The 12250-nt window shown below is 36.2% G+C and overlaps 1 protein-coding gene and 1 long non-coding RNA gene across 3 annotated transcripts in view; one reads left to right on the top strand and one right to left on the bottom strand.

Moving 5' to 3' along the window:
• Window positions 1-12250, bottom strand: part of LOC140666145 (uncharacterized) — a 35286-nt gene that overhangs the window by 11552 nt on the left and 11484 nt on the right. Inside the window, exon 2 of the long non-coding RNA XR_012046717.1 lies at window positions 11324-11642. This is a non-coding gene — a long non-coding RNA (uncharacterized lncRNA). The remainder of the gene's footprint in view (window positions 1-11323; window positions 11643-12250) is intronic.
• Fax (failed axon connections) overlaps window positions 2784-12250 on the top strand; it is a 29522-nt gene continuing 20055 nt past the window's right edge. For both annotated transcript variants that reach the window (XM_072893019.1, XM_072893018.1), the window contains exon 1: window positions 2784-3435. In XM_072893019.1, coding sequence (XP_072749120.1) covers window positions 3082-3435 — 354 coding nt within the window. In that variant the 5' untranslated portion in view covers window positions 2784-3081. The remainder of the gene's footprint in view (window positions 3436-12250) is intronic.

The following is a 12250-nucleotide window of genomic DNA, read 5'->3' as shown; positions in this document are numbered from 1 at the left end:
TGTTAAAAAAAAAACTCTAATAGTTATTTCTCTTATGCTACATTTTTTCTTTAAAATTTCTTTCTAAATTACAGTATAGTTTCTACAAATAATATTTTTACGCTACAATAAATGAGCCATTAAACATATATTACTCTATTTTATATTTTTATTTTTAAAATATGAAATTTTTAATTGGAATAAACATGCAATGTATATTTTCTACTCGGTAGTATTCGCTTATTTTAATCTCTTAATAGTACGACAATTAATTCGTATCTCACAAATGAGAGTTATTATACTAATATAATATAAGAGAGAGTGGCATCTAAAATAATATTATCTTTTTAATAACTATCGTCGTCGCTCGACTTTTTATCTCAATTTTCATTATCCGAAGAAAATATTTTCCCTTTTAATAATATTCTGCATCAGATCACAACAATGGTTGATTGTATGCGACTCGCGATATAACATCTTCCAAAGGCAACTGATTAATTATTTTACGTCACAGTTACCCTGAATCGTTACTCGTATCGATCGTTTGTCGTCCGTTATAGACGCGATCGTCGGGTTTGAAACATTACGAAGATCAATCATATCAAATATATCTCGTATATGAATTACGTGTACTTTATCATTCATAGTGCGATAAAAACATAATAACTCTGTATCAAATACTTTGTCTTTTTCTTCTCAATTTCGAGGTCATTAATCGAGATCGTTTCGTCGTTGCAATATTCAACATCTGTCATTCATAAAAAAAGATCGTTTCGAAAAAAAAAGAGAAATCTGTATTTCATGCAAATTAATTTTTAGTGCTTGAAAACAAGAAACGGGTAGAAAATTCTCTTTATGAGGGCTCTACGTTCAGTTCGTCACGATACCTCAAGACCGCAAAGGGTTTAAACATCCCATCGAAAGGGTGTCGCGCTTATCGATCGCGTGCACGTCCACCGTCACCCGGTCTATCGATAATTTCCGAGGTGAAGTAGCGCACGAGGGTGTAATATTCCAATCTCTAGGCTTAACCATCTCGAGACGAGATATTTCAGCTGGAGAAAAAAAGAAGACAAAGAGAGAAAGAGACAAAGAGCGACATGCTGGGAGCATCGGGCCGAGTTTGCGCTTCGCGTGGACGGCGCAAAGTTAAGCAAGTAGTTTTCCAAATAGAATCCATCGGCCGGACAGAGTGGGAAAAAAGTAATCCTTGAAAAGGGGTTCGTTGTTGCGCCGCGCTCGACGCAACGTTGCCGCTTCGCCGCGCAGTGCAGCAAAGTGCAGCGCGTGCACTGTCAGGCGCAGCATCCGGCAGCATCGTTATGCGCATGCGTCGCGACATCGGCCGCCCGGGACGCGGGAGCGATGGGCCCGATCCGATTTTCGATTCTCCGTCTCTGGATTCTGGATGCATTCAAGAGCGATCTCTTTCAACGATGGATCAGGAAACTAGGAATCAGTGCATCGGCAGCTCGTAGCTTAACTCTTAAATCTCTGAATATATATAGAACGTATGTACGTAGTATACATATAAAATGAGGCTCCGATATTCCTTAGATAATAAACGAAATTCGATCCTTTCGATCAGACGAAGCTGCGATGACGTACCTATCTTTTATTTTTAACTTTTTATTTATTAATGTCAACGTTAAATTGAAAAGCAATGCAACAAAATGAAATTAGATATATGTTTACGTGATCTTATCTTTTTTATAATAATAAAATTATGACACGTGTATATGATAATTATTGTATAAAGATTAACTTGATTGAATGTATATAATTTTCTAAAATTCTCGAAAAGTCTTACAACATTGCTTAAAAGAGAAGTTGCACTAGTTTTTAAAATTTGTTTATACAAAATATACAACTCTCCATCTTCTCTTTTCAGAGGGTAAAAATTGCACGCCCTTGGACAGGAAAATATTATAATTAAGGAAGAGAATTCTGAAACCGAGTACTGATAATGAATAATAATTTTAAAAATTCATTTGATGAGATAATAAGTTTTTATTGCATGAAACAGTTCTGTCAAATAACAGGACATTATCACAATGATCTTATGAGCGTAATAAAAAATACATAGCCTTTGGAAAGAAATTTAATAATGAAAGGAAAATATTTTACTTAAATAAATTTTGTGTGTTCATAATTTAAAATAAATTTAAAATAAATAAAAATCTCTTGAATATAAATAAACTTTATTTTTTAAATCTTTCTATATTGTACTTAATTTTCTTTTTTTTCTTATAATATTTCACAATGAAGATAGAGAATAAAGACGATGTGACACAATATTTGTCATATCCTATCGGAAGTACTTGTAAAATAAAATTATCAAAAGATATCAAGGTGTCAAAAATTAATAATCGTGATAAAAGAAACGTGATGCTGCAAATTTACGAGTTCTTGTCTGTAAATTTAAATGGAAACAACATTTTGTCGGAAACATCCTTTCCATCTCTTCGAGATGTTCCGGAAAGGGGAGCATCTTTTAGAAACAGTCCTGCGCATTGTCCTTTCCAAGCGGCAGGTATCGATACCCTTTTTCGAAGCCTCGTTCGAAGCCATCGCTAGTTACGGCGGCAACGTTGCCGATTTTCCTGGAGATCTGTCACGGGGAAAGGGGAGACATGCGTGCGCGCGCGTGCCCCCGTATGGTATAAACGCGTATAGGAGTCAGGCAGGGGTGGTCGACCAATTAAATATGGCGACCATGGCGGGGTGTGGCGCTTGCGCATGCGCGCGGCCAGCGTGCGCGGCGAAGGGGAGCGCGACGATCGGCAAAGGGTCCCCAGAGAAGGGGAAGACGGGAATCGCGAGCGGACCAAGCGACGGTGAGAAGGAACCGGCCGGCGAGCAGAAAGAAGCGACGAGTGCTTGGCGTACGGTTTGTGTGGTGTGCGCGCTATCGAGAGAGACAGACTCCACGGAGTGTACGCGATCGAGAGACGAGGCTTCTTAGGAAAAGAGAATAAGCTACTAGAGCGCAGAAGTGACTTCGCGAGTAGCTTCGAACGAGAGGCAAAGGAAGTAAACGAAAGAAAGAAAGAAAAAGAGAGAGAGAGAGAGAGAGAGAGAGAGAGAAACGCAGTAGCAAGAATGACGATGGCAACCGAGACAGAGAACAACGGCCCCGAGAGCAAGGACATGAAGGACGTGAAGGAGCTGAAGGAGGCGTTGAAGGACGACGCGCCACCGGATAACAAGCAGGAGGAGAAGGACGCGGCGAAGAAGGACGAGACGACCGGCAAGAAGGACGATGACGCCGCCGCCGCGGCCGCTGCCGGCGGTGCAGCCGCGGCGCCGGCGAAGGCCAACATCGTGCATCACCCCGACTACGAGAAGGATGTTGTTTATCTGTATCAGTTCCCGCGGACGCCGCTGCTACCGTCCTTATCCCCGTACGGTCTCAAGGTGGAAACGTGGTTGCGGCTGAACGGCATCAAATACGAGGTAAGACCTGCGAGCATCTATATTTTTTTTTTTTTTTCTTCTTCCCTTTTTCTCTCTCCTGGTCAGCCAAATCGGTCCCGTCGCTTTTCTTTCCTGCGTGTAGTGCCCGCCTGCCGGTCTGCCGACCCGGCGAGGGAGAATCGATTTTCTTTATCCTGCTCGTCGAGCGCCAGTCTCTCGGGCCGTTGTCTCTTCTCTCTCTCTCTCTCTCTCTCTCTCTCTCTCTCTCTCGCTCTCTTTCTCTCTCTCTGTCTCTCTCTTTCTTTCTCTCTTTTTCTCTCTCTTTATTGGCCGATGCGACGGACCGTGTCCGATCGCCTTTCGGAGTCGAGAGATATTTTCGAAATATGTGTATAAAAATATGAAATATATATATATATATATATATCATACTCCGTCTTTTTGCAAGTGTGAACGAACGGAGCAGAGATTAATGTGACGTGTTCAACTCTATATTCGCGCGAAGGGAATATAAACGATGTACGAATTTCTAATCGAAGTTTAAAATTAGTATCGATGAGTTCGATTGAAATCGATCGTTATATAAGTACGGAAAATCTTGTGTTGTCCCCTATGTCAACAGTTCCATTCTCGCGATTAAATCATTTTCGCGCGTCTTTATCATCGGCGTCCCTGTACTCGCGCGCGAGAAAGAGAGAGAGAGAGAGAGAGAGAGAGAATTGGTAGCGATTTAAATCCCCGTACGTAATCTCGATCCGCGATATGGCGTCGTAATTTATACCGCGTTGCTAGCGCGATGTCTACGCGAAATATTTCGCGCAAGATTGATGCAATTGGAATGATTTATGTGTTGCCGGGTTTCCCAAAACGCGGAAAACGTGCGCGCGGCATTTCGTTCGGCAGGAATTAGGGTGTGGATGAAGGGGAACGCTCTCGTGCAACACGACGTTTCGACTTTCCTGATGCAAGCCTTGCCGAGGCCTGTTTACATATGGGCGCGCGTTTGTGATTGTTTCTCGACCATCTCTCAGCAGGGGAAATGGATTGGTAAATGTAACGCGCTTGAAACGTGTTATCGAACGAAGCTATTATAAGAAATCATAACATTTATATAGCGTATTTTTGTCTCGTCTCTTCTATTTAACATTACGTTAATTTACATGGTATCTTTTAAAATTATCCAAGTGCATTTTAATCCTGCTACACTTGCAAAATTAAAGCGTGGTTTTGTAAAAAAAATTAAACAAACTCCTTTTACGAAAGCGATTCAGAAGATTGTCATTTTCTCTCAAATTTGTACACAATATTTTTATACGCATAAAAAAATTTCTGCTCCGCTGATCGAACGCAAAAAGAAAGACTGTCCTTTTTACATTTCCATTTCTTCTTCCAACAATTCTGTTCTCGTCGGAATATATAAACATTCCTCGAGATAATTTTGTCGTGCAACGAAAAACGCGCATGCTTAAGTGTGCATTGCGACATTGTGAGGATAATTATCGTGCTGCGACGCACAATAAAAATGCATGCATATAAAGACGGCCTTCGCGCGGATCGCTTCAAAATGGCGGCTGCTGTCAACTTTCGGAGCAGTGTATTCGACCTAGGCGTACCCCGGTAAAGAGCAGGGTTTGATAAATTTATCTGCCGTCAATAAAAGGACGATTATCGTGGCAAAAATAATGTAACGAAATTTTGCGCGTAAATTATGATTTTACAACAAAATACATGGGATATCGAAGTTGAGGTAAAAATAAGAATATATGCATGCGAATAAGAATAATAATCTTTTTTTCTCTACATTTTTGGATTGAAGCAGAGAAGATTCAAGCTATAATAATATCCAAGGCTTTCAGAAACGTACACTTGTTATGCTTCTTGCAATATCAAATTTCCTTCGGCACCGCGCTTGAAAAAGATCTCTCGAATCTTGTGTATCGTGTTTTTGCATTCCGAAGACTTATCGTGGTATTAAATTCAGTAGATTTTTTTGACAAGGTTATATTCTACGTATATTTATGTATATCTATCTATGTCTGCGAGATTCTTTATTACAAAAATCTCGGCGAGGAATTCTCATTCGACTTTTACGGGGTAATTTGCGGGAATTCGACACGGTAATTTCCAAATACCGTCTATTTATGGCATAATCCATTGCCTTTGACGCGAAACGATCGGTTATTTCTTTCCGCTGCGCGATTTTATTGATATAGAAAGCAGGGCATCCCGCTTCCGAGACGGCAAGAAAACGATTTAGACAAAAGTTCCGTTTGTAATCCGCGGAATCGTTTCGACTTCTTTCCGGAGAGACGAACGCGAATAAAAATCGATTAAGAAATCAGATTTTGTCAAGTTTTTTTTTCCTATCATTGTCAGTCTATATAGATCAATATGCGATATCGATCATATACATATCCCCGCGAATTGATTGTCGCGAAAATCGATTGTTACTCGCGTCGTCGTCGAGAGTGCGGACGCTTTCTCGCGCGAAAGTTGAAATTCTTCCCAAGCGTCCCATTCGGCTCGCTTAATTATCGTGATTCATTAGAACGATATTGTGAGCGAAAATCATCGTTAATGATCGGAATAATGGTCCATTGAGAATTCGTTCGTCGGTTCGCTTTTGTATCTTCATTGTCGGCTGCTATATAGTCGTTAGTTTAGGTTTAGGAGTACCGGGTTAACGGGCTTTTTCACATTTTCATTGCCGGCAGACTGTGATATGTACTGAATGCTTCCAACTATTATTAGCATATCTGACGTGACTTGAAAATTACGTTCAAAAAATATAAACAGATTTTTATACAAAATTATTATTATTATTTGAAATGCAGAATTTTCTCTTTTTTTTCGCGATATTGAGCAAGTGAAAAGATATCCAATTCCTATACCAAGAGTGTCTTATTGTTGGATATATCTTGCTCTTCCTACACTTGTACAGATTAAACTCGAACAATTTAGGATACGGAATATATTTTAATGAAAGTCACGACTGCAGTTTTTTTTTACTTTTTTTAATTATAAATATCCTTTTTAATTTTAAATATTTTTTTAATTATAATATCCTTGTAATTAACTCGAATGAAAACTTTGTTAAAGTGTACAAGCGCAAACTGCGATGTTATTAAGATATTACGAAAACTTTTCCAGATCTCTGAATTCCCTCCTGTCATACATTTAGCTTTGTAAACTATAATACCGCACAATACGTATTAAAGAAAATATATTTTGAATAGCTCGAAAAACCTGTGCAAGGATCAATTTTCTATAGTTAAAATTCCGGTAGAGAAATTTCGCTAGTGATTTTTTTAGCCTGGTTATCGACCCTCATGACACATTTGTCTTCCTTCGTTGTCACTCTTGCCTACCCTTGCAAGTCGTTACCCTGACATCTGTTGAACATAACGTTTCGGAAGGGAGCGGCAATGTACTTGTTCTTTAGCCAGCCAAGGCTCCGTTAAACAGAGGAATGCCTTTCATTATCCGCGAGCCTGTCTTTCTAACGAACTTTAAGGAATCGTCAAAGAAACTTCTCTCTCTTTCCCTCCCCCTCTGTTTCTCTCTTCACAATCTAATTTAATTCTATTGACATAATATTAAACTACGTGAAAGAACGATTTTTAGAGAAGGAAAATAATATTAATAGTTATGCTTTTATTTATCTATTTATTTTAAAAATACCATCATGTCTCTCGTCGTATTTAATTTTGACATTTGGAATTTTCTGTGCTGTGTATTTAATAATCGTCATCATTATTCTAACTTCAAAATGCCAGAGTCATATTAGACTTTTTATGAATAAATATAAATAGCACATAAAGTTTGTGCTTTTATTAAAAAGTTGTTAGTCAAAATAAGAAGATAATAATTATACGATAATTTTCTTGATTATTAAATCTTTTAAAAAGACATATATTATTTTAAAATTTATTTTTAATACTTTTTGTTCTCTCTGCTTTGCAATATGTTTAATATACTTCAATTTATATCTCTGAAAATATAATGAAAATCTTTTTGCTGTATTATTTGTAGCAATCTTTCAATTTCTTTTCTTACCGCTGGCTTTTAAGCGCTAAGTTTTTTTAATTTCTCTATTGATTTAACCTTTATCTATTTTAAGTGAAGAATTTGTTATCAATTCGCAGACTTGATGTGTCATATAAGTTTTTTAATTTGCAATTATTTGTAATTATAATTTTGAATTTTGATGTGGAAAATTCACTTTTTTCTCTTTAGCATTTCTGCTTGAAAATATATTAAGTATGTTCTTTTTATACAATTTATTCTTTGATATGTATTTAACATTTAAGTATATCATAAATTTTCAGATTAATTATTTAATACGTCCCTCGATGGCTGTATCATAAATATACTAAATAGCATGCCAAGAGACGATAACTGTCTTGTTGTAACATCGTATCGTGAGATATCGTGTTCCCTTTCTCTCTTTCTTTCTCTCTCTCTCTCTCTCTCTCTCTTTCTCTCTCTCTCTCTCTTTCTCTCTCTCTCTCTCTCTCTCTCTCTCTCTCTCTCTTTCTCTCTTCAGCTCGTCCCTCCTCTCATATATTTTCCCAACGAATAGCCATTCCGATCGCGAAATGACGGAATTGGGAGAAAAGAGGTCACAGGTAATACGGAGGAAGTTCCTATTGAACTAATCATTACCAAGATAGCTACAAATAACGAGTGGAATGATCGAGATCAATTGATCGAGTCGGCTAACTTCGAACATGTTAACGCTAACGGACACCGCAAACTCTAACGTAGTCTCTTTGAACGCAGACACGTCATTTTCGCGAAATTTCTTTCCTTGAATTCCTTTTCTATTTTTCATTAACACCTTTAAAGTAGGACATCGATATTATTCTACGACCTGGAGATAGCACGAAAACCATCCTATATCTGGACAATTGTGCTTTCTTTCACCTCCAAGTCGCGGAGAGAACGACTTTTTTTTTTTTTATTATCCCAGTTTCTGAATTTAACTCTTCTCAGAATAAGCTATAACCTTGCAAGTATCTCAGATAAATTTGGAGGCCTACTTTTTTTAACACGATACCTAATTAAATGCCAAGAATAAAAAGTTATCGAAAGTTTTTATTAAAATTTGTTTAGATTTTGATATGCATACGTTACTTGTTCTGAGCATACATTATACACGAAAATCCTTTTTTCTTTGATGAAGCTATCGCTTAGATGACCTTTATACGATACGAAGAGAAAAGTAAAACTCTGCAGACTTTCGTCGAGACAGTGCTAAAATGTGTGCTACCGTCATTCGAAGAATGCGGCTTTATCCGCTTTTTCTTAGCTTTTGCACACCTAAGTAACGAAATCGCGCCAACGTTGAATTCTTTCGTTTCCGCATTCTTGCTTTAAGTAAAAGTTTGACGACTGATTTCAATGATGTGAAACAGATTAGATAATAAATTAAACCTCCATTACCTTGGCATTCTCATCACAAGAAATCAAATATTTGACTGTGCGGTAATACTGATTAAATGCTAATTTATTTTTAACTTGTTACTTTAATCATAAATTTATTACTTGCTCTTAGCAATTAATAGCAAATTAAGATTAAGACAAGTGAGAGTCCCATTTTCTTAAAGTAAAACTGTTTATAGGTAAAAATAAATATAGGAATAATTGCTAATTAATTGATCGAAAATATTGCAATTTCAAAAATATTAACTTTTTATATTTTGTTTTTCAACATGAATACTATAACAGTATGTTTAAAAATAAGAAATTGACAAGAATTGAACAGTTTGCTATCATATTATTTCTTCAATTAATTAATTATATATGTATATCATACACATATTTTGATTAATCTATTTTTGAATTTAATATTTGGAAAATAAGTTTCTAATTATTTTTTAAATGAGTTGCTAGCATGAAAATAGTCGAAAAATTAATTTTACAAATGTAACAAAATAAATTTATAAATTGTTTCGTGGTTAAGTTGGATTCGTCGTCACCCGATGCCTTCTTCAACCTTTTCTCTCTCTCTTATTCTCTTATTCTTTTCTCTTTTATGACACTCACATGCCACTTACTCGCAAAAACACGGTTAATTATGATCGCGCCCGCGCTAATCAGCGCAACACGATAATCATGCGGCACTTTGTACGACATTCCCAACATTAATCGCATACTTTATTTTATATTGCAACAGGAGAACGTGAAAAAAATCACGGTTACACGAAGTAATCCGCTCGGCACTGAAAATTCGCGTGGCCGAATTCACACGATGCTATCTCTGTTTCCAACGAATAATATATGCATTTTATGACGATTTTACTATCTTTTATTATAACGCAAGTAAATAAATATGCAGGATACAATTTAAAATTAAAAATAAATATCCGCAGGATACAAGTATCGAATTTATGATACACAATTAATAAATATAATATTAAGATACGTTATTTTCAATAACGACTGTTCTTATTAATTAAATGCCTATCAAATTTTGCAATTGCGATATTTTTTAATGGCTGAGAATTACAAAAATAATATCAAGCAATTTTACTGTACGACATTATGTAAGCTAATTGAAACGCAATAATTGTGAAAATTAATTAACCGCGTGAGTTGATAACTGCTAATTGTAATAATCCAAGACATTCATATACATGTGTGTTTATGAATATCTATTATTTATACATCTCTCTCCTTATATTTCGGGAGACGATGGAAGCGTCGAATTTTATGAGGTATGCCAAACTACTGTTTACATCTCGTTATCTTGTTATCATTCTCGCGACGACACTCGAGCGAGAAGGATAACAACGCGAGACGCATCGTCGTATTAAATCTCGAAATTATGATACGCAATTGATTGATATTAAATAGAGTTCTTAATAACAATTGATTTTATTAGTTAAACGTTCAAATTGTATCGGCAATGTTTTGTTAATGAAAGAAATTCAAAATTAATATGACACTTTACTATACGACACTACGTGAGTTAATAACGCTTAATTGGACCACGATAATTATGAACGCACTGGTTGATAATTGTAATAATTATAGGAAATTATCGCGTTTAAAATCTCCTATTATATATATATATATCATTTATATATCTCCCATCCAATGTTTATATTTCGAGAGATGATACGAGCCGAATTTTGCGAGGTACGCCGTCCCTATTGTTTACACTCCGTTAGCTTATCATTTTCGTGCTGACATTCGACCGAGAAGGTAACGGCGTGAGACGCTCCGTATTACGTTGTATTATCTCTTGAGAATAGTACATTTGCAACATATATTATTCGATAACGACGGAGATAGCATTGTGTGAATTTGACTGCGCGGTTTTTCAGTACCAAATGGTTCGTATTTTCGCGTAATTTTTACATTCTTTCGTCGTAAAGAAAAAATAAAGTTAGTGATTAATATCAAGTGAATCGCAAAATGTCGCGCGATCATCGTGTTGTATTAATTGGTGCGGGCACGATTGTAATTAACTGTGTTTTCGCGAGTGAGTGTTGTGTGAGTTTCATAAAAGAACAGCAAAGGACACAAGGAGAAGGCGAGAAGAAGGAGGAAACATCAGGCGGTGTATCCACGACATGAGTAATTTATCATTTTTTTATTTATTTATTAAAATTTATTCAGATTAATTAAGTTAATTTATTTAAATTAATCGCTCGTTTCTCTTTGTGACAACAAAGATATTTTAAGAGATAGTCAAAACGTAGTGATTGACTTTTCATGATCACATATCTTTATGAAAAATTACAAACTTTGGCCATCGAAGTTTTATTAGAGAAGGAAAATCGTACAAAGTCCTCGTATTTAAAGAGGGAAGGGGCTGGAAACGAGGTTAAAGTACTAAAACGATTTCATGTGATCGGCGCATAAGAAGAAAATAATTTTCCATCTGAACGCGGGGCGCTCATAGTGCGCGAACACTTACCGGTTAATACCACATTACGATGTAGAAACAATTGGCAAATTATTAAGTGCTGCATCCGCCCGTTAATCCTCTCGGAGTGTTCACACGTGTTTTGCACCCGTCTCTGTCACGGGGTTCCCACCACCAACATCGCCCAACTAGCGCATAGAACGCGTGGCTGTAGCAGTTTTCAACCGACATTAGATTTCGCTGCATACGCAACTCGACTGTCTTGTATACGATAAGATAAGAATAGCGCTTCTTATAATGTGAGAATTACAATAGCCTCAAGATAGTCGGAAGATCAAATATGCTGTTGTCTCGAAATGTAGAAGCCGTGCTACAATAACAAAAATTTGTATATATATTTAAAATTTAGTATTTTTATTTTCTAAAATATTATATACAAACTATTTTATAAAAGTTATATAACATGAAAAGAGTATTTTCTTCTTCTATTAACTCTATTGTTTGTATTTTAATTTTTATACTTGTATACAATAATATCCAAAATTCATATTGCCAAAATAATATATAATTAGAAAGTTACAATTTTAAACATTTGTATCATCCGGAAAATTCAAGAAAATTGCATGTTGATTTTCGCTTGGATCATCCTGATTTATCGCAGAGAAAAGGGCGAGGAAGGAAAAGGCGGGGCGGCGTAAAAGATGGTTCTTGGAGCCGGTACTCGGTACAGCTGCACGCATCTTTGACCTTCGGTCATTGCATAGGCGTACGTCATCGTGGTTCGCGCTCGGAAGAAAATTAATTCGTGTAAATATTAACTCTATTAGTCTTATCGACATTACTTGATCTAATTAAATTAAATTTTTTCTTTATAAAATGGGAAAGAAAATTGTAAGCTCTATGCCTTATAAATAATTTTATGACTTGTAGAAATTTATTATTTAATTTTAATATTATTTGATATTTTAAATATGGAAT

Source organism: Anoplolepis gracilipes, chromosome 5 (assembly GCF_047496725.1).
Source record: "Anoplolepis gracilipes chromosome 5, ASM4749672v1, whole genome shotgun sequence".
Classification (NCBI taxonomy): Eukaryota; Metazoa; Arthropoda; class Insecta; order Hymenoptera; family Formicidae; genus Anoplolepis; species Anoplolepis gracilipes.
Note: the sequence above shows the minus strand (reverse complement) of the source record. Positions and strands in the feature narration are given on the sequence as shown.